The 22318-nt window shown below is 56.5% G+C and overlaps 1 protein-coding gene across 7 annotated transcripts; it reads right to left on the bottom strand.

The window, feature by feature from the left end:
- Positions 1-308: 308 nt before the first annotated feature.
- On the bottom strand, positions 309-21295 carry PLCB2 (phospholipase C beta 2). Of its 7 annotated transcripts, XM_047738388.1 has the most exons (33): positions 20883-20988; positions 17155-17242; positions 16946-17023; positions 16301-16369; positions 15529-15669; positions 15294-15373; positions 15140-15193; positions 14954-15029; positions 12255-12355; positions 11929-12095; positions 11680-11826; positions 11354-11511; positions 10979-11061; positions 10619-10703; positions 9891-10053; positions 9658-9767; positions 9440-9536; positions 8307-8391; positions 8043-8167; positions 7349-7503; positions 6663-6827; positions 5966-6065; positions 5351-5455; positions 5117-5211; positions 4918-4993; positions 4638-4682; positions 4299-4521; positions 4025-4199; positions 3821-3897; positions 3632-3727; positions 3080-3137; positions 2302-2388; positions 309-1948 (listed from the first exon to the last, which is right to left on the bottom strand). In XM_047738388.1, exons 2-33 carry the CDS (start codon positions 17155-17157, stop codon positions 1745-1747), a joined length of 3483 nt encoding a protein of 1160 aa, XP_047594344.1. In that variant the 5' UTR covers positions 17158-17242; positions 20883-20988; the 3' UTR covers positions 309-1744. The 7 variants fall into 7 exon arrangements, 5 of the variants coding, with proteins under 5 accessions (XP_047594344.1, XP_047594342.1, XP_047594341.1 ...); XM_047738386.1 differs by lacking the exon at positions 17155-17242 and having other exon boundaries at positions 4638-4679; positions 20883-21295; XM_047738385.1 differs by lacking the exon at positions 17155-17242 and having other exon boundaries at positions 20883-21295.
- Between the last annotated feature and the right edge of the window lie 1023 nt (positions 21296-22318).

Here is a 22318-nt window from a genome sequence, read left to right on the forward strand (position 1 = left end):
TATTGGCTCTGGCTTATGCCCACGTGCTTGGGTCAGTGAATTCCTCTAGCTTGGATCATCATTCCTGTAAGGCTCTACCCCTGGGCTGGCAGGGAGATGGGGCAACTGAGTGCCCAGCAGGAGAGCTAAAGGCAGGGCACTGCTCTGGGGTTCAAGCATCCCACCCTTGGCTATAGCCAGTACGTGTACAAACCAGATGTGTCAATGACAGGCCTTACTACTGTGAATGGGCAGGGCCCCTATTCCCAACCTGTAACCAGGGAACGCTAGGATCCCAGAGGTCAGGGCCCCAGAGGGATGGAGGGTAGTGGTGGTGGTTCCGTTTATTTTCCGAAGGCACAGGGCTCAGAGCTAATGGCATTTGTAATAACTCTCTAATGAGAAAACAACCTCTTCCCAGAATCAATCCCCACCTGCCTTCTCCCAAGCCAGTGCCTGTTTCCATTTGGGATCTGGGATCACGCCACAGGTGCAGTGAACAGCTGCCCACAAACCCCTTTCGAGCAAGTGTTGGATTCAACCATAACTGCCTGGTGTAGAATCTGACCGTTGTTACGCCTGGCTAAAGGGGCCCAGGTGGCCTGGAGGTTCACAACACCATTGCCCTAGGCTCTTCTGCTACAGCCCTGAGGGTAGAGACAAGGAAGGGCCACGTCTGGGTGGTGGGTGGAGAAGAGGGGTGACCTCATTTTCCAGTGGTTGTGGCATCAGAGCTGACAGAAAGGGAAGTGAATCCCCTTCAGGCCCAGAAGCAGGACCATTTCACTGGGCTCTGGAAGGGACCTCACCCTGGGATTCAGCTCCCCAAGGGTTTTTCTCCCAGGCCATTTCATTTCAGGAGCATACTCCCATCCTACCCCCCATTTCTCAGCTGTAAAACAAAGGCCAGGCTTAGGCAGGAAATATTGGGACGAGGGTTCTCTTTAGTAGGAGTGAGGAGGAGAAAAATAAATAAATCTCATAGGAGAGAAAAATGATTCTAACCTTATTAGGCAGCCTGAGCAGGGGTATATACTGAGGATGTACCCACCCCCCACCAGGCCTAGGAGAGTCCCCCAAAGGCCTTCCTTAGACCTCCCTACTAGCCAGAGGCCCAGTCATCTCAGCAGACAGCTGAGGCAGCTTTTCCATGTCAGCCTCCCATCCCCCACAGGCAGGAGGCCAGGGAAGGGACCTCAGCCCAGGATCCTGGAAGCAGCTGTCCCCAGGGAGCTCGGACAGGCTCTGTATCAGGGAACGGACAAGGTGGCCGACTTAGGACAGGTCTGAGAAGGGGCTTACAGCAGAAGGGTTTGGAGTTTGGTCCTGCTTGACCTAGAGGGGCTAGAGTGGAGGCTCCAGACAGCTAGGCCTAACCCTCCAGGAAAGGACACAGAGTCCAGAGTGGGGCGCCACTGGTAACACACTAGGGAAAGGAGAGTGGGGCCAGGACCCCATTTCCTGCCTCTCAGTCCATATCCTTTTGCCCTCAACAAATGTGAGACACTTACTCAGAGGCAGAGAAGAAGGATGAGAAGTAGGAAGTCAGATCGGAAAGGACCTTGAAACCTCAGATGGGCCCTTGCCCTGATGGTACCTGTTTCCTGCCTCCTCCTCTAGCCTGGTTATTGAGGAAGGGACTCCAGAGTCCAAAAGAGCCCCAGCTTCCCACAGCCTTAGAATGGACCTTTCCTCCTGGGGGAATGGAACCCCATCCGAGAGAAGAGTGAATGTCCTTACAGAATGTCTCAGTGGGATAGGGGCATCAGAGGCGGCTCTCCTCGGCGCCTGCCTTTGCTGCGAGTGGGTCCTGGTCACACAGCTCCCTGAAGGCCTCATAAGGCCTCTCAGGCTTGTCCTTGGCCTCAGAGGGTAAGCAGTTCCTGAGGCAGGCCTTCACTGACTCCTTCACCTCAGCCTCCAGGCCCTTCATCCGGACTTCGTACTCTGCCAGCACCTCCTGCTGGAACTGTAGGGACAGCAAAGACCACCGCCTGGCTCAGGAGGGGCCCACCTGCCCACTCTCCTTCCCCTGGATAGTCAAACAAGGAGATGCCCAGTCTTTTCAGATCTCCCAGGAGACTGGGGTGGTGAGGGGTAGTGGAGACCATCAGGGAGCCTGCCAGAGAAGGGGATCCCAACCAAGCAAAGAGATCTGTAGAGCTGCCTCATCTTAAAGGGCCCCAGGACCCCGCAGGAATGAGGACCTGCAGCCCACCAGCGAGGGGTGAATCCCCTTCCTGCCCCCACCCATCTCCTGACTGGCAGCTCCCCAGTGCAGGCCAACTCTCCTGGCGGGCAGGGCGGTAGTCCCTGTCACACCTGCTTTTCCATCCCCCGGATCTGTTCCAGGCAGGCTGCCTGCTTCTCCTCCAGCTTCTCCTGGTGCTTCTCCAGGTTCTCTGTCATCTGGGTGGGAGTGAGAGGCAGGGAATCAGGACAGCCCAGACAGGCAACCTGACTCGGAATCCAGCTACAGTCCCTTATCCAGCAACAAGACTTGGGACGAATTTGTTAACCTTTGAACAGTTCTTTTTAAATGTATAAAATGAAGATAATAGTCTGTCTTGCTGGGTTGTGCAGGACTGTATGAGACAGTTCCTGGCTTAAAGCGTACCACACAAGGTCTGGATTCAGTAAACAGACCCCATAGAGCCCCCCTCCCAAGCACCCCAGCTCAGCCAGCTCTGTTACTGTTGTTAATAGTCCCAGGAGAGCTTTAAGTCTATTCTCAGCAGGGCTTTACTTCCTCTTCTGACTCCTTGGAGCCTCAGGAAGTCCCCCTCACTCCCTCATACCCACCCACCCCAATCCCATCCTCCCCTGGCCAGCTAGCCCCAGTCATTTCCATCCAGGGCAGCTGGCCAGAGACAGATCTCTTTAGGCTGGTACCCTAACCTCCACACAAAGGCCAGAACTCTGGGGTAGCCCAGGAGCTCCATCTTCCCTTCACTGTCTCCTCCCATCCCCCACTGCATGGGCCACTCAGGACTGTGTGCCTCCTGAAGACAACTTAAAAGCCTGGGACCACTGCATCCTTTCTATGTAGAGCGTGAGTGTCTGTGTATGTGTGTGTGTGAAAGACACAGCTCTTACACACCTGCTTAATGACTTGCACCACCTCCTGGATGTGAGAGTTGTTAATCTCTCTCTTCAGTCTGTTGGGGTTGATCAGAGTTTCAGAGAGGGCAAGAGGCCCCTAGGAAGAGCTGGGTATGACCAAGTCTCTTCAGGGTGTAGACCAAATGAGAACTCTACCATAGGAGCAGATACCACCTGAGGGTGGGTGGGAGGGGGGCCGGACAGTGGTGGTAATCATGGGAAGCCAAGGAGGAGGTTAAGGGGCCTTTGGGAGCTCCAGGGGCTGTCTGAGGAGAGGGCTTCCTCACTAAACACACTGTCCTTCATGGCATACAGGGCAGGCAGCTGCTGTCCCAAAGTTTCACCACCCTGTTTGTATGATTAGTTTTCCCTGAAATTCTCTCTGCTCAGATTGATGGCTTCTGAGGCGACAGAAATGGGGTGACCTTCCAGAGCCAGGGGACAGGCACATCTCTGGGAAGGGAGTCAGGATCCACTTGCAGGGAGGCCCCCTTCCCACCTAATGTGGTCTCTGCTCAGACTGGCCCTGGAGTTGGAGTCAAGGGCGCACCTTTCCTGAGCCATCTTGTCAGGGGTGACTTTGACCATGGCCTGAATCCTCTCCAGCCTCTTGGCCTCCAGCTTTTTTTTCATCTCTTTGGTGTCACTACAGAGAGACAAACATCAGGGAGATGTTCTGTGGAACCTGAGCCCTCCCGGTGGGAGGTGAGGGTCAGGCATGGGTGGGAGGCAATCATACGTCTCCAAGGTCTCCTTGAGGGTCTTCAGCTCTGCCGCCTGCTTCTCTCTGGCCAGCTCCATCATCTTGGCGATTTGCTGCGGGGCAGTGCAGGGACCAGCTTAGTTAGAGAAGCCCTTGGCTGTGCGCAGGCTGGGGCAGGGGGCAGGTTGGTTGGGTTGTGGCTCCCGCGCCCCCCCCCCCCCCCCGCCCCCGTGCAGGCACCTCAGCCACGTGCTGCTCTTTGCGCTTCAGGATGCACTCGTACTGCTCCTCACCCTGCTGCAGCAGCTCCAGCTCCAGCCGGTCCTGCAGCTCGCGCGCACGCGCGTCCGCGCCCTCGGGGCCCTCGCGGCCCTCGCCCGGCGCGGCCCCGGCGGCCTCCTCGCACTGCAGGGTCCTGCGGACGCCACGTGGGGACCAGCCTTGAGCCCTCGGCTGCCCCCCGCCCGCCGGCGCCACGGAGGGCTGAGCCCGCCGCCGCCGCCGCAGCCCTTACCTCTTCTTGCGAGAGCCCTTGCCGGGGCCGAGCCGGCGGCCCCCGCAGCCCCCCGCGCCCTGCGGCCCCAGCCCGGCCAGCTCCGCTGCGCCCCTCTGCAGCAGCTCCTCCCAGCGCCGCGCGCCGCGCCGCTCCAGGTCCCGCAGCTCCTTCTCGTGCCGCCGCTGCAGCTTCACGACGCCCTTCAGCTCCCGCAGCTCCTCCGGGCTGGCGGTCTGGGGCTCTGCGGGGGCCGGGGTGAGGTGCGCGCCGCCCGGGAGCCCCCCATTCCCACCCCACGGGGTTCTGGACCATCCCCCAGGCTCGTTCTCAAGATCACTCGGACTCGGCAGGCCTTACCCGTAGCTTCTTTCATAGCTTCCTCCTTGGCCCTGGCCCCAGCTGCTGCAAGAGCCACAGGGTGGGCTGACAGGGGTCCCAGGGTGGGGATGGGGGGTTGGTTCTGGCCTGCTCCTCCCCGACCCCTGGTGAGGGGGTGGCAGTATGGGCACCCTGCAGCGCACTTTCCCAGCAGTCGTTTGCATCCCAAGTGAAAGTGTGTTTTGGGGGGATGTTCCTGTGGGTACCGCTGGAGAGGTCGAGGCCCTTCCAGTCTGCGGGTGCATACTACAGTGCATACCTGCAGACCCATTGCTCGTTGGGGCCAAGGCCCCGTTGACTGGGCGGACAACTGGACTCCCAAGTGGGAAGGGTTTCTGTGTAGGGAGAATAGATTAAGAACAAGGCTCCAACAGCTCTCTCTGTCTCTCAGCCTTACCCTGGCCCCTCCCTCATCCTCCCTCTGAGAGGGCAAAGCTCCTGGACCAGGCAGCACAGACCTCAGGCAGACCTTCCATGGCTTCCTTGAGCTTCACAGACTTCTTGTCATGGGCACTGAAGAACTTGATGGGATTGGCCAGAGCCACGGTGAGATCTGGGTGCATAGGGGCATCATGGGACTGGTGTGGAGTTGTCCCTGGAAGGCACCCCCATCTCACCTACCCCCAGGCTATCCTGTCATGCCCAACTCTGGAGGTTGGCTTGAGGAGGAGGAGGTGGAGTGGACCACCTACCTGCCCAGGTGTCAGGTACATAGTCCTTCAACTCCAGGAAGACAAAAAGGGCGGGCATGGTAAGGGGCAAGTTGCTTTCGCTATGCAGGCACAGATGGTGGTAGCCTGTTGGGCAGGATGGGATGGGTGGTAAGCCATGCCCAAGGCCACCCAGCACTGCAGGAGCAGCCCAGTACTCAAGGCCTCTGGTTTAGAGGCAGGGAGACCAGAGTCTGAGTCTGGTTTTGTACCTTCCTCCTTATGTGACGTTGGGCAGTTTCCCTTAAAGCTCTTGAGATTTTCCTTAGCTGTGTAATGGGGTGAATAGGATCTCCCTCATGTGGTTATGGTTAGGATTAAGTGAGAAAGTGTTATAAACCCATAACTCATCTTAGGTGCCCCATAAGTATCAGTTCCTTGGTAAATTGCCCAGGTAGTTCCAGAAAATTATAGGCATTCTGTGGCAGAGTCCCCACTGCTGTCAGTTTCCTCTTCTTGCCCCAGTCCTCATATGTGAGAGGATCAGGTAAGGTCTCAGGGACACCCCCAGAAGCTGCTGCAGCCCCGAGACAGGCTCCTAATGCTGGTCTTGGTCTCAGACTGACTAGCAACAGCAAAGAAGGACTCCATCCTTACCAGAATTCAGGGCATTAATGGGGATGATGCGGTGTCCAAGAAATTTGTTGCCTTCCTCCAGTACAGCCACCCTGAGGGATGCCAGCTCAGGCATCAAGATCTAGGGAGAGTTTGGGACAGGACAAGCTGGGGAGGGGAGAGGATGGCCAAGCTCCCCACGTCCCTGGCTTCAGAAGTCTTAGTGTCAGTTTGAGAACATGGCAGGAGTTGCCAGATTTGGTGAGGACAGAGGGCACACTCTTAGGCCACACACATAGGCATCCTCTTAGCTCATGCCATGGCTGGTCCACACAGCGGAGAAGGGCTGGCTAGGCAGCTCGGGCTTGGGGGTCCTGGTGCAGACAGTCCTGAACAGCCTTGCCAATGAGTATCGAATCAGGACAAAAGACCCCTGCTAGACTGGGACTCTGTACCCTGGACTGGGAGTTCACATTTCTGCCTCTCATCCTAACATGAACACACACGTGCATAAACACACGTGCACCTGCGCGTGCACATACACAGATTCACACATAAAATTGTTCAGCAAGTAAATTTCAGTAAATGTGAATTTTGGACTCTTAAAAATCAGGAGGGCACAGGGCGAGGGGTAGGGAGAGCAGAACGATCAAGGACCTTTATTTAGTTCCTCTTTTCTATGAGTAGAGGCCAAGAAGTGGGGACAGATCCCAGCCCCTGCCACGCCCTAGCTCCCCACCTTCTCAAAGACAAAAGGCTCCTCCTTCCAGACAGGATTGATGGAGTTGGCACTGGGTGACAGCTTGGTGCGATAGCGCCTCTTGGGGTCCCCGGGAAGGCCAAAGAGTTCCACTTCCACATATGTGCGCACACTGCGATCCGACAGGAACTGTCCAGAGATGACCTGGGGACCCACGGGAGGCCAGCCTCAGCTCTCTACCACCCCCCACCCAGAGCTCTTGCCTCTAACCTAGAGCCTCTAGCTCCTGGAGCTGAAGAACCTGTTCTTGGCTACTGTGAAGAACCCCATCCAGCTGGGGCCATGTGGCTCAAGGACTTCGGCTAAGCTCTGGGCCACTAGGTGCTTCCAGCATTCAGGGAAGAGGCATGGGCCTCCCCACCTTCCTCCCCAGGCAAGGAAGGAAAACAGCACCCTCCCTCCTTGAGGGCCTGGGGCTCCTGCAGCCCCACTCTGCCCACTCTTCTCCCCTCCCCCACCCCAACCTCAGCCCTTCCCCTTGGTTTCCATGGGGACCAAGAGGCAGCCTCCAGTGCTGAGGAGGAGGCAGTTTCCAAGGCAACTCTCTACTGTGAGAACTGGCTTGGGCTGAAGTTTTCAGGATATCAGGGGAGGGGGTTGGGAGTGGAGGAGTAGAGCTCCTGTGTCCCAGCCCTCCCGGGCACATGTCTGTCTCAGGGGCTTGCCGTGATGGAAAGGGTGGTGGCCACCACCACGTCGATGCGGTCCACTGAGAAGGGGTTGAACTGCTTGTCCGGCCGCCGCATGAACTCATGCTTGAGGAGGTAGCCACTCTGCCCGTTGAACTCAAACAATGCCATGTTCTGCTGCATGGGCAGGTCTGGGGAGGGGGGCGGGAGACAAGGGCACTCTGTGAGCAAGGCCCAGCCCCAGGTCTACACCTAGTCTCAATCTCCTATGTACCTCAGCCTCTCTGGTCTTGTCGAGAGGGAAGCTTGGGTGGACTAGAATGATGAGGGCTTTTCATGACCCAGCCTGCTTCCCTAGGGTGTCTCATCTCTCAGGAAGGCTCCACAGGTGGAAGTTAGCGGAAGCAAGGCCACAGTCGGGCCGTTACTCACAGTGGAGGCTGAGGCCAGTGAAGCCAGGGTTTCTGTGGGCTCATTCAGGCACAGCAGCCAGAACTTGGGCCAGCACTCTGGCCTCATCACATGTGTACGCACTCATACACGTGCCATCATATAGGCACGAGCCAAGGCATTTATATCCCTAACCGCTCACATGCCCGCATGTGCTACCACAGCCTCAGCCAACCTCAGGACTCCAGGTCTGTTCTAAAGACAACCCCCCAGGAATGGGGTGAAAGTAAGAGAGGCAGAGAGCGGGTGCAGGTTCTTAGGGGCCTTAGTGTACCCTCACCCATTGTCTGGAAGTTGAGGGCCACCATCTGGCAACCGGCGTTCCAGAACATCTGGGGCATATAGTTGGAGGAGTCCATGCGTGTGCCCTTCGGGTAAATGCGGCTCATCTGGCGCTTGTTGTAGCTACGTGGGAGTTGAGGAGCTAGCCCGAGGCCGTCCACACCCGAAGGACCCAGCAGCTCCCTCTGTGCACCCTGTCCCCAGGCCTTCCCCACCCCACCGCCCCACCTGGGGACCCTGGCTAGAGAGGCCTCAAGGATACTCCACGAACTGCACTGAGGCCTTGGAGAGCAGGTCATAGGCCTTGAGCTCTGTGAAGGACGAGATGACATAGCTTCTGTTTTTCTCTGTGTGGGAGAGAAAGGGGGGGCGGCTGTCGGGTGGGATCACCCCCACCCCCGCCCTCCTCCCTGCCCTCCCTTCTGGGGTAGCTCCCTCCAGCACAGACATCCCTTCAACCTAGCAATCCCCCCAGGCTCAAGTGTTGAAGAGGCCAAACTGCTATGCAGTCTGGGTGGGTAATGGCGCGCTGGGGGTGAAGGATATGGGCGGGAGACATGCACGAGGAGGGGGTGTGGGCCACAGTTCTGGAGGGTGAGGGGCGCAAGCCTGGGATGGCACAGAGAAGGGGAGCCCAGGGGGTCAGGAACCTGGGAGGATGTGCAGAGGGTGAGCGCTCAAGCTTTGGCTGAAACGTGAGGGTTGGGGGCATGGGTGGGAGGTGTACACCGGGTGGGGGGGGGCAGGCATGCCCGGGGTGGGCCTAGGTGGGTGCTGCAGACTGCGGGTTCCAGGCCCTAGCAGTCAGTGTGGTAGAGGCCTACACTGCACAAATGTGTGTAGAAAGAGGTGTCCACATCGGGGGCACGCCCAGCTGAGAAGAGCAGTGAAGCTAAGTAGTGTGGGTGCACACAGAGAGGGAGGGGTGCAAGGGAGGGGCAGATGAACCCTGGCCGGTTTCTCTGCCTGTGGCCCTTCTCTGGAGCTCTGATGCCCGGCGGGGTCAGCGTTCCTGGGCGTGGGCCAGCCCGAGGCACCATTTGGTCCCTGGAAGCCTCAGAGCCTGCAGGAGGCTGCAGGAGCCCCAGGCCAGTAGGGTTCAGATGGCCTGTCCTAAGTGGCCTGCTGTCAATGAGCGTTCTGATTGGTGCCAAGTTCCTCAGCACAGCACAGGGAAGCTAGGAGCCACTGCCACTTAAAAAAGCCCTTTGCCTGCCTCCTCTGCTGGCTCTTTCTATAAATAGAGCCCCCACGTCCAAGGAAGGGGGGATCCCTTTTCCCCTTCCTCCTACCCATCCAGCTGCTCTGCTGTCAGGACATACTTCTCAAGGGCCTTCTCCTGAGTCCAGCCTAGCTTCCAGCTTAGCATTTTCCTCCCACCACATGCTCACTTACGGGCAGAGAACTCAAAGGAGATGAACTTGGTGGGCTGGATGTAATTCACTAGGCTGGACATCTCCTCGTAAGCTGTCACCTCTAGGCCTGCTGTGCCCTAGGGAGGAGAGGGGAGGATGGAGAAGAGGAGGGCAACCCAGGGAGGTGGCCCCATGCCAGCTCCTGGAGGGCTCCGCCCTGGGGACAGCAGGAGGGGTTCGGGGCTGCCCCCTACACACCTCATCCGACTGCATCTTCTTGAGCTCCTCCTCATCCAAGTTTCCCGACTCCTCCTCCTCCTCTTCCACCTCTTCCTCCTCCAGCTGTGCCCCGTCCTCACCAGCCCACACTGCCACACGCACATCCGTCAGCACTGGGACCACAGTCCCTACACGTGGCCTCCAGCCCCAGCCCCTCTTTCCCCCTCTAGGCGTTTCCACACCCCGACCACTCGCCACCCAGGCTGACTCACCTGGGTCCTCTCCCACAGAGGCACTGGGTGGGCAGCTGTTCTCAGCACCCCCACCCGGCTCCTTGCTGGGGGTTGCTGGGACAGAAAACTGGTTCTTTTTGTTCTTGATGAGGATCTTGCCTCGGAGATCTTCAGGGCTGGGCAGGGGGATGCCTGGTTTCAACTGTGGGAGAGAGGAGATGGTCGGAACCATCTCCATGCCTTCAAGGTGCAGCCTAAGCTCCTTCTTCCCAAGCTGTGTTCCATCTGTCCTGCCTGTTCTCCTGCCCTGCTTCACCTCCCACAATTTCCCCCATCTTGTGTGTTGCTCCTGCCATCCCAACTTACCCAGTTCCTCAGACAACACTCTTCTCCCTCACGTGCCTAGAATACCATTTCCTCACTCTCATCAAGATAAATCCAGTAACCCCTTGGATTCTGGCTTGCCATCCTTTCCTCCAGGAAGCCTTCCCTGATGCCCAGGTACTCCCATAGCAGCCACTGGTTGTGATGGCTTGGTTACTTGTTTGTGTCCCCACTAAAGGTGAGTGACCTGAGAGCTAGGACTGTATCTTTGTCACTAACAGGCCCCTTAAAGCCCAGCACAGTGCCTGACACATGGTAAGTGATAAGATCCTGGCCCCACAATCCTCCCAGATAAATCCCAACATCCTCTGGGGACATCTGCCTCCTTAACCTGGCCACCACGCTGCCCCAGGCCCAGATGTCCCATAGCGAAGTCCACTCACTGGGAACTTTTCCAAGGGCTCTGTGAGCAGCATCTCCCCAAACGTCATCCGGCAGTATTCAGCCATCTTGGCCTGTTGGCGGGGTCTGCAGGGAGCAGAACTGACGTAGGGTTCAGCAGCTCCACCCCCTCTTGTCCATCCTTCTGGACCCCTGACCCAGGTCATCTCACTGGGGACGCAGGGAGGTAGGGACATAGGCAGCAGAGCCTGAGGTCCTGAGGAGCTTGTATGGACACCCTGGGCGGTGGGAGAGCTGCAGAGCATGACTAGAGGTAGGGGAGGGTTGGGGGAAAGCAGCTGCAGGCAGGAGATGGGTACAGGGGAGAGAAGGAGGCCGAATAGGTCTGGTCTGATACGCACGAGTCCACATGGTTTTCAAATGACAGGATGACAGGATAGGGGGAGGTCTTAAAGGCACTTTCTGCAATGGCTTCAATTGCTTCCTGGAGGAGAAGAGGGCTGGGTGGGGAGGAGGTCAATGGCCCAGGTCCCTCCTCACCCACCCCACCCCACCCCTGCCCCCAGCGGCACCCTTCTCCACTCCCCAGTTTCAATATGGAGAGAACTGGAGGGCCCCCATTGGCCCTGTCTCCTCGGGTCCCCTTTAGTCCCCTCACTGATCTGAGGCCTCCTAGCCATCCTTCTTTTCTGTTTTTACCCGCTCCCCTAATCCCTACCCTGGGGCCCTTCCCTAGTGCCACTGCCACCAGCTTCCATGCCCGCCCCGAGTCTGACCTTGAAGTAGATGTCTGTGGTCATGGTGAAGCCATGGGTGATAATGGGCTCCTCATCAGGGGGCTTGCCCTTCCAGCAGTCCAGCTCCACGCAGCGGCAGCCGGCCAGCAGCACCTGGCGGTACATCTCAGCCGACGACAGGCCAGAGAACTGGCCGGCTGAGCCAGAGCAGAGAGGAGAGGCTGGTCCAGCTCACCCCCGCCCACTCCCACACCGTCTGTCCTTTTGCAGCCTGCGGGCTCGCCCCGCAGAGGGATGGATTCAGGGGAACAGGAGCCGCACCCCCACCCCAAGAGGAGAGACCACACCGAGGTCACCCTGGTCACCTGTCAGGTAAGTGTTGTGTGAAGAGTTGATGAAGTAATGGTTGAGGGGCTGCGTCATGTCCTGGTGAAGAAGCAGCTTGTCCTGGGCCAGCACGCTGTTCTCAGGCCCACAGAGAAACCACACCATGCCCTCGGGGGAGAGCTGGCCTGGGGGTGCGGGGCAGAGGACGGAGGGGAGAGCTGTCAGGGCTGCAGCCCCTGGGCAGGGCGGGTCAGGCCACAGAGGGGAGGGGCTCCCTGAGTCCTCACCCCTCTGCACGTTGATGCCACTGGGCTCATACTTGTCGATGAGGCCCTGCACCTGGTCAGGCCGCGCCAGCGGAAACAGCAGAGAGTTGAGACGGGGGTCCCTCTGTTTCTGGTTGATAAACTTGGTCAGGTGTTCTTTGGTCATGTAAGGTTTGGCCTTGGCATGGCTGCAAGCCAGAGAGGGCACAGGTCTGTGGCCCCCCCACCCCGGGGCTAGAGAGCACGGACAACCGCCTTCTCCAGAAAAGCCACCTAATTCCCAGCAAGGCAAGGGGGATTTTAGCCACCAGCCCTTCCCCAGGCCCAGCCCAGCCACGGAAGCTCACTAGGAAGTGAAGATCTCGTCTATTTCTGGCCGAGGACAGAGGCTCATGAGGAAACTCTTGTAGACGGATTCTGGGAAGTCCTCAGGATTGATGGCATCGTTCTGGGGGAAGAGTGACCTGATCATTGCTGCACCCACCTTTTCCATGCTAAAAACCACAAATGAGGCCCAGCCCTGTACAAGGGAGCCTGTCAGAGGGAGGGCTCAGGGCAGGCAGAGCAACATGGAGTTGGCTCCTGAGCACCCACTTTTCAAGGGGCTGGTTGCTGAGCAGAGAGCATGCTGAGCTGGTCTGTCTTGCCCCTGAACTTGGACACTGGCTAGTCCCTTGGCTGGGGCAGGATCAGAACTAGGAACAACCACAGAAGGAAGAAGAAGGGGTTAGAAGTAAGCAGGTCTGCCAGAGCTGTGGGTGGTCTTCTTTCTTTCTTTCTTTCTTTTTTTTTTTTAAAGTAGAGGGCAGATGTTCCAAAAGAGGCATCTCAAATAGAAACAACGCACCTAACAGCAGAGCCCCCCAATGCATGAGCAAAGCCTGACAGCAATGAAGGGCAAATAGACAATTCAGCAGTAGTGGCTGGAGGTGCCAGGAAGCACGAGGAGCAGCCACAGAAAAGACAAACTGGACTTGATCCAAATTAAGAAGTTTTTGTTTTGTTTTTTTCAAATTAAAAACTTCTGTGCTTCAAAGGATAGCATCAAGAAAGCGAAAAGACAGTCCACAGAAGAGGGGGAAATATTTGCAAATCAAATATCCAGGAAGGAACAACTCAACAGTAAAGAGACAAAAAAAACCCAGGGGAAAGACAGGCAGAAGATTTGAACAGACATTTCTTCAAAGAAGATATGCAAATGACCAGTGAACACATGAAAAGATCCTCCATCTCGTTAGTCACTTGGGAACCGCAAACCAAAAACACAAGGAGATACCACTTCACTCCCACAGGACAAGTCCAATTCTAAAAAGACAGACAATAACAAGTGTCGTTGAGGAGATGGGAACCTTCGGACATTGTCGGTATGATGGTACAGTGGTCAGTCACTTTGGAAAATGGTTTGTCAGTTCCTCACAACGTTAAATATAGAGTCTCCATGTGACCCAACTATTCTACCTCTAGGTATAGAGAGTGAAAACATACGTCCCGACAAAGTCATGCACTCAGAGGTTCATAGCAGCCTTATTCGAAATGATTAAGATGTGGCCACAACCCAAAGGTCATCAGCTGATGAACACGGAAGCAAAAGACGATAACTCCAAATCCCAGGATATCACTCAGCGGTGAAAAGGCACGATGTGCCGAACTGGACTACAGCGCGGAAGAACCCTGAAACCCTTATGCTAAAGGATTGAAGCCTGACGTCAAAGGTCATGTAGTCTGTGATGTCCAGCTTAGGCAACTTTACAGAAAGAAACTGCAAGGAGATTAGTGGTCTGTGAGGCATCTGTGCCTTTGCATTCCAACCCAGAAAAGCCCCTTAAACATAGTCCAGGATCCGGAAGGGTAACATCAGGCTTAATTTGGAGCTAGAGCAGAGGGTCTGAACAAGAGAGCCAGACTGTATCTCCCTAAGACTGGATCTTGGACCCACTGGCTATAAGTGAAGAGGGGTCAGTGACTTCTACTGGGACACAAGGAGAGCTGACATGTAAGAAGGATGGCCAAGGTGGGAGCTCAGGAGGCAGGAGAGGAGGGTGGAAGTGTAGTAGAGGTTCTGGCAGCAGGGCTGTCTGCAGGAGCCCATTCCCACCCTCTCTCCACCCTCATGCTTGCATTCCTGTGACCTTCAACATCAAGAGGGCACCAGAATGCTTGAGCTGTGACTTGAGAGGGAGGAGTCTTCCTGGGCCCCTTGTGGACAGGTGACGGATGAGGTCTTAGTTTTATTTATAAATTACAAATTCTTATCATGAGGCAAAACCCCATGGGGTGCAGGTGGTACCCCATACAAAGGCTCTGGCCAAGGGGGCCCAGGGGTCTTGAGATCCACTTCCCTAGCCAGGCACAAACCCTGGGCTCAGGGCTGTATCTGCCCAGAGGACTCCTTTTTGTAATCCACAGAAGGTCCCTCATGGGGTGACCCAGCCTACATCTTGTAATTAAAAATCATTTAATCAGGGACGCCTGGGTGGCTCAGTTGGTTAAGCAGCTGCCTTCGGCTCAGGTCATGATCCCAGCGTCCTGGGATCGAGTCCCACATCGGGCTCCTTGCTTGGCAGCGAGCCTGCTTCTCCCTCTGCCTCTGCCTGCCACTCTGTCTGCCTGTGCTCACTCTCGCTTCTCTTTCTATGACAAATAAATAAATAAAATCTTTTAAAAAAAATCATTTAATCAGAAGGGAAAAAAAATAATGTTTTCCTGGGTTGAGCTAAAGGCTAGGTCTTGGCAGCTTCAACCCTTGGTCTGTTCCCCTCCCCCGACACTCTGCAGAGCTAACCCCTTCCCCACCCCGGGTGCTTGCTCTAAACGCAGTCCACCAACCACTGCCCTCTGTAGCCACCCAGGTGTAGGCAGTAAAGACCAAGCTGCTCTGGACCCAGGCACCTCATCCCCACTCCCTGGGATCTGTCTCTGTGCCTTGTATCAGAAACCAGTTCTCTTGGGTTAACTGGCTTTTTGGGCTATTGGCTGGGCCCTACCACCCCAACTGGGCCTGGCCAGCTCAGGGGAGGGCCTGGGCTGGGCTGGGAAAACCACTCACCTTGCCTTTTGGGAGGTGGCAAGCGCTGAGGGCAGCTTCCACCCGCTTGCGGTCAGCAGGAAACATCTGGAAAAAACTAAAGGAGCAGAGAAAGGCAGGAGCCAAAGAGCCGGGTCAGGCCTGGAGAGGGAAGGCTTTGAGGAGCTGGGCGGAAGTGTGGGTAGAGGGAATGCTGGGGAGACTCACTTTTTCACAGGAATCTTCCCTTCCGGATTGAGCTGCATCTTGAGCTTCACGAGGCTAGTGGGGCAGAAAGTGGCTTATCAAGGCCCTGGGGCTGGCACGTGGAGCCCCACACGCGGATGCCAGGCACACAGAGGCTGGGCACACAGGCACTTACATTTTGTCCAAGAAGGTGCTACGGGAGGCATTGGCCGTCAGTGGGTGCTTGGCGAGGGCCAGCACATCTTCGGCCCAGCTCTGCAGGACCCCAGAGCACAGCAGTGAGACCCCTGGCCACACATGGATGCCCCCACCCCCTGCAGCCCAGGCCTGTCCTGCAGGAACCCCGAGCTACCCCAGGTACCCAGCCCCAGGCCTGCGCCGCACACCTCCCCACACACCCTCTGGCGCACCTTGCCCACATTCTCCTTATAGGAGACGAAGTTGTGGAAGGTGAGGTCTACCATGTCAGGGCCAGACACCACAGTGAGTGTCTTGAGGAGGAAGTTGTTGTCGGGGAAGTCCATGTTGAAGACGTCCCGGAGCTTCTGGCTCTGCAGGAAGCAGAGACACAGTTAGGATCAGAAGCGTGCCCCTGTCCCCTCTCCACTGCAGTTCTCCCCATCCCTCCCTGCTGCACTAGAACGGTGGCCACCTATCGTGGAATCCCATCCCCTATGGGCCTCAGCATCTTGGCCTCCCTGACTCCAGGTGCTAGAGTGTGGGCGAAGAGCCCACAGGAAGAGATGAAGCCAGCACCCAGCCTGGGTGTGCTGAGTATCATGTTTGCCATTTTCCATTTGGAGATGGATTCTTAGCTCCCAGTCTCATAGAAGCCTGCTTTCCGCCAACCCCTTCCTCCAATTTTCCTGCCGGCTTTAGACAAATACAGGCAAGTGGGACGGGGAGGGCAGTGGGCATAAGCCACACTCCCAGGTAGTCTGAGTTGCTCTGGGGGCAGGACCTGGCCACATGACATCTCTTCACGGTTCCCTGGTACCAAAGCTCTGGCAAGCTCAGGGGCAGCCACACCCCTTCCTCAACTCAGGGAGGAGGCCTGCTGCCCAGCCTGGGAACTCTTCCCCTTGCTGTAGATATCAGGCTTGCTACCCCCACAGGGACTCCTGCTCTCTCCCGAGGAGCTTGTGGCCATGCTGAGCCTGGGCTGCCACTGTGCCCACCTACCTTGGGTATCTTGGCAAACTTCCCAAAGCGGGTATCCCTGATGCTGGTGATATCCAGAAACTCCATCTCCTGGAGCATGCCCCAGCAGGAGCAAAGAAGGGATGTAGACAAAAAGGTCAGTGAAGAATGAAGAACAGAGAGGAGGGAACTTCCAACGCCCCTTCACATCTTGGCCGACTGCCTTCTGTAGAAGCCAAGACTTTCCGGGGTGGCCCCCGGAAGGTTGGTGGACCCCAACCTTCCCTTCCCACCAATCAGGTTCTTCCTGTTCATGGTGAGCCTCCTCCCTTCTTCTGTCCATTCCTTCCCTGGCCACACAAGTGACTCCGGAGCTGTGGCCTGCGATTTTGCCCACTCTCCTGGACTCGCCCCAAGCTCCCCCTCCCTTCCCTACATCCCAGTGCTGAGACCCTTCTGGATCTGTCTGAGCCCTCAAGTTTCCCAGAACCACAGGTAGAGAAACAGGCTTTTTCCTTTCCCTCTCCCAGGGCAAATAGCCCCGGCCCACAGGAGCAGAGGCTGCCCCAGAGCCACCCTCCCAGGTCATCGTGTACTCCCGGGGCATTCACACCTCCACCCCTGCACTATCAAAAGGCCGCTTAGACTGAGTGCATCAGCAGGAGCTCAGGGAGGGGACTGCCTCACCTTACTCTGATATGTCCAATATAAGTAGTAACCCTTGGGATCCACACGGAGGATAACTGGGGAGGCTATTGTAGTTTCCTATAGACAGAAGTGGTCAAAAGGAAAAGAAACAACAACAAAAAAAAGACAGAAAAAAAGAAAGGGTCAGCTCTCAGCTCTGAGACCTCCGGCCAAGCTTCCCCGGCCCGGGCCAGGGTTTCAGAGCTCACCATCTCCCTGGGAGGCGGCTGACCAGGGACTCTGCAGGCATATTCTTTGCTCTCCAGAGCTCTGGGCTAGGCACAAGCCTTAAAACCTCTGAATCAGGGGTGGGGAGGGGGAGAGAATTAGAGATAGCGTTTCTGAAAGAGAAGTTTCCCCTCTAAATGCCAAATAGAGGTTCTCCCTCTAGACCCCAAACACGTCTCGGCCCCCACCTCCCCCTGTTTTCAAAGGCCACAGCTCAGCCAAAGGGCTAGAATGTCTCTTTGCAAGACTCAGTGCTGCCCCTCAGGAGAACTCAACACAGTGAGAGCTAAGAGCCCAGCTCCTGCACTTGCATGCGAGGCCCTACACCTGCTACCTGGCTTTCCACAGCCCCATCCCTGCCTCCACAAACCACTCCCCAAAGAACCCATCCCCAGCCAATCCATCCAGTCCATGTCTATGGTCTCCCACAGACCCCAAGCGCATTCCCACCTCCAAGCCTAAGAACCCAGCCCTCCCCTGCCTGAAATACCTTCGGAGAGCCCCCCAAGTCTCCCCTCTTCTGAAAAGCCTTCCATGAAATACAATAGACTGGTGTGGATGTGGTTTGCACAGCTAGAAGCCTATCCATAAAAACCCCCGAGGGCTTGTGGGCTCCAGGGAAACCAGCCTGTGCAGTAGCTAAGCTAAACTATAAGTCTGTGTGCTAGACCCATGAGCTCAGGGCTCCCTGTTTGCTGAAGAAGCCCGGGAATGATCACCGCACTAGCTTCTAAACTCCCATTCCACTCACAGAGCGCACAGGCTCGCCTTCATTTTGATGGTCTTCGTATGCATATAAACCAAGATAATGAAGTTGAAGTTTCCAACAAGGCATGGTCGTTGCTGCCCACCAAACCAGATCATGTGCAGAATTTACAAAGGAAATGGTAAAAAAAAAAAAAAAAAAAAAAAAAAAAAAAAAAAAAGTTCTCAGGTCAAGGATGGGTAGAGTCTGGGGTAAAAAACACTTTGTGAGGAGGCTAATTTTGGAGAGATTTATCTTGTGAGCTCCACTCTCTGCCCTCCCCACAGGAGGGTTGGCGGTGCCTGACCCCTCACTTTATTTTTTTTAAAGATTTATGTATTTATTTGAGGGGCGCCTGGGTGGCTCAGTGGGTTAAGCCACTGCCTTCGGCTCAGGTCATGATCTCAGGGTCCTGGGATCGAGTCCCACATCGGGCTCTCTGCTCAGCAAGAAGCCTGCTTCCCTCTCTCTCTCTCTGCCTTCCTCTCCGTCTACTTGTGATCTCTCTCTGTCAAATAAATAAATAAAATCTTAAAAAAAAAGATTTATGTATTTATTTGAGAGAGAGACAGAGAGAGCATGAGTGTGTGGGCATGAGCACAGGCAGGAGGAGGAGGGACAGGAGGAGAGAGCAAGAAGCAGACTCCCCACTGAGCACAGAGCTCTGCGCAGGGCTTGATCTCACAACCCTGAGATCATGACCTGAGCCTAAATCAAGGGTCAGACGCTTAACCGACTGAGCCATCCAAGTGCCCCCTGACCCCTCACTTTAAGTGTAGTGAGGGGTTTCAACTATACTTAGAAAGCTTTGGTCCCCCCTGCAGCTGTGGGGCAAAGTAGACTGGGATCTGACTCCTGCCCAGGAAACCGAGTGTCAGAGGCACTGAGACCCTGGTTGTGCTCGATGAGCCCAAACCCCAGGGTGTGTTGGTGCAGTGAACAGAGTGTATGTGCTTGGGTTCAGAGTGGTCCTGTGGGAAAGAGGGGCAGAGTCCAAAGCTACAGGAATCTGAAGGTGGTAACTGGATTCCAAGGACCTGACGAAGTAATTTTGAGTGACCTCCCAAAACAGGGATGGCAGAAGGATCCCTATGTAAGGGACCACCAGCTCGGTAGGCAAGGGTCTCCTCACTTTGAGGAGAAGCCTCAAAAATGTCCACCAGAGAAGGACTAAGCCCAACATGTGCGAGGCTCAGAAAGCAGGAGCCCGTTGATGATAGCACCTGTTCAGTTAAGAACTTTGCTACCCCTCCACCTCCCTGCCTGCACCCCATGGTGAGGAGGGCTTGGAGGAAGATCAGAGACCCCTGCCACCAATATTAGAACACCTACAGCTCACATAAACCACTCCTAGAAGGAGGAGGGCAGAACACATCATCCAAGACTTGAGTTCAGAATTATAACTCATTTCTGAAATAAGACTGCATTTTATGAGGAAAAGTGATCCTAGGATTGTCTATTATCCAGAAGCAAATGGAATGTCTTGTGACTGGCTGAGTGTCCTTCCACGAGCAGGAGAAGAGCTTCTCCCACCAGATACACTGTGAAGGGACCATGGGAGGCAAAACTGAGCTGGGAGTTGGTTACATATTTTGCCTCGGGCTCATTCAACGTGGCAGGACGTACTCAAGTCATTGGCCAACTGGGCTAAAGGCATTCTGAGCAGAGCCCTGTCTCACAGGCACACATGCCCTGTGACTAGGCTTAGGAGATTCCTACTCCTGGAGTCAGGATCCTTGGGCCATGCCGTGCCCTGCGTCAGGGAGGGGAGTGGGGCACCCAGCTACACAGGTACTGGCCTGCAGAGAAGGCCATAGAGCGTGTCCCCACCCCTAATGACCCTCTGCCCAGTCAGGTTACACACACTTCCCAGAGGAACTGAGAGAGGCCACTTCATTTTTCATTCTGAGCCACTTCCCTCATTCCACAGTCTCCTGGGACCTGTCACCACCATGCCACGTCGCCCACACCACTCGTAGAGAAGCAGAAAGCGTCTCACCAGGGGCCTCCTACCCATAGTCATGGCAACCAGATTACTCAGCCTAGTGCAGCCCTGAATGGCCAAGAGCCCCAGGCTGCCTTAACTCACAGACCCAGAATCCCCTCATCACACCACTGAGGAGAATGAGCCAGTCCTAAGGGCCTCCTCTCCCCCCAAGAGCCTTCCAGCTTCCTTCTCAAGACCAGCCCACTGTGATTAGTTCATGGGTCTGCCCAGCAGCCTCATGAAGGACCCCACGATGTTCTCTTTGCCTGCCCAAGGGAATCCCTGGCCTGTCCCAACATTTTCAGAAGCCAGGAGGCCCAGAGTCTGGGAAGCAGGCCCCAGTCTGAGAAGGAAAAGACAGCAGAGACAGAGGGACAGGGCAAAACAGCGGCTTCCCCCTTTCCTTGCCAACAGGCGGGTGGCAGGTGGCAGGAGCTCAGCTGAATGCAGCCTGCAGAAGCAGAAGTCGATCAGTTCCTTCCTAGGCCCCTGGGAGCAGAAGCCTCTGGTTCTCCCTTAGGGTGCCCCTCAGGCTTTATGGCTGCCCCGCAGCAGCTCGGGGGAGAATGGGGCCTCCCTGGGCCAAGGCAGGGCCAGAAGGAGAAGAGCAAGAGCAGGGCATCTGTGCTAGGAGTAGGGGCCTGGCCCTGCCAAAGCTTTGGGGTCTTTGTTCCCACTCGTGCTGAGCTCAGGATGCCCCCTGCTTGTCTTGGGTGTTTGGGGGACCACAGACCCAATGCAAAGAGAGTCCCTCCCTTGAGAGCACCCCAGTGGGCACATCCTCCCATCCCATCCCGACACAGAGCCCTAGCCCCAGCTGTCCCGGGGTGGATGTTCAGGGTCACATACCCTTGCCAGGCTGTCCTATCTGCTGCCTGGCCAAGCCACATTGGCGCCACATAGGGCAGACATTAACCAGCCCCCTCCCCCACAAAGCCCCTAACGGCAGGGCGCCACCACCCCAGTGCCCCACTCACATCGTCCCATTTGATGAAGCGCTCCCCTTGGCTCAGATAAGCCTTCACCTTGGGGGGCAGCAGGACGGGGTTGAGGAGAGACATGGTGCTAAGTGTCCCTCTCTGGAGAGGCTATACAGGCACACACGGGCAGGAGGAGGGAAGGAAGGAAGGCCGGCTGGAGGTACGCCAAGCTGGGCTCACGTGGCATCCGTCCTGAGCGGGTCCGGAAGTCGGATACTCTTAGAGCCCCCGGGGTAGCAGCGGCTGGTAGCTGGTGGCAGAGCTGAATGCTTTGGCCAGAGGCCCGTCTGCCTTTTAAATCGGCCTCCTCCCACCTGCCTTCAGTAGGGGCGTTGCGGGGAGCTGTGGTCACTGCTCCTGCCCAGGGAGGTTAGGCTCCCCTCCCCAAAGCCCCCGCCCTCCGCCTGTGTCTCAGCACTTCCTGCTCAGGGCTTCCTTCTCTGTGCTCTTCAGGACTGAGGGGCGGGTTCCTGAGGCCTGGTTTCCTTGGAGCCCGGGCTGGTGGGGTGTTGGTGGTGGTGGGCAGGGGTTCTCAGTCCCAGGAGTAGTCTCTGGTCTGATGAAGCTGAGGGGCTGGAGAAGGAACAATACGGGGACCACATGGGGTCCTGGTGCCCAGGCTGAGCCTGAGGGAGGGTGTCAGGAGCTCCCAGGGGAAGGGACCTCTGCAGAGGTGGCCTCTAAAGCACGGGAGTCTCTTCCAGGGGCTGAGGAGGCTGGGACGCCCGTGGAAGTGGGAGCTGAAGGTGGGGCAGGGCCCAGCTGGGATTGGATGTTTTGAATAAGCAAAGTTTGCTGAACACCCAGCTCCTCTTTCTCAATGCTTCCTCCCATGAAAATGAGGTACGAGTGAGGCAATCACGCCTCTCAGCCGCCGCCACCACGCGTAACTAAGTCCTCTTGGCCCCCTGGGCCTGGCAGGGCCTGGACCCTCCATAGACCAGACATGACCCGACACAGCAACACGCGGCCACCAGCCTCCACAGCGCTCTCTTGCCAGGCTCTCTTCTCTGCTCCGTGCCCAGGGCCTGGGTGAGAGTGCTGGGACCAGGAGGCTGCTTAGAGAGACCTCGGCTCTGGGTTCCTTGTCAGGGTACATGAACCTCACACTGACCTGGCCCAGGGAGCTCAGTCCCAGCCTTGCTCAGCCAGCTCACTTCCTCTTGCCTAACTTGCTCCTCTTTATCACCCTTCTTAACTTAGCTGGGGGAGCAGGGAGCTCTGCCTGGGACTTCCTTCCCCTCTCAGGGCCTGCCTTTCTGCCCTAGGGCCTACCGTGGGCCTTTGTGCCACCCCTGAACAACTGTGGGACCCTCACCCAGGAAAGGGATTCCAAGATTCTGAGACCAGTGGGGTGGATCTGGTAATAAGACCTCACAGGCTATGGCAGAAGCTCTGGAGCTGCTCTCTGCTCTCCTGCCCTCTGCCTTCAG

Source organism: Lutra lutra, chromosome 7, assembly GCF_902655055.1.
Source record: "Lutra lutra chromosome 7, mLutLut1.2, whole genome shotgun sequence".
Classification (NCBI taxonomy): Eukaryota; Metazoa; Chordata; class Mammalia; order Carnivora; family Mustelidae; genus Lutra; species Lutra lutra.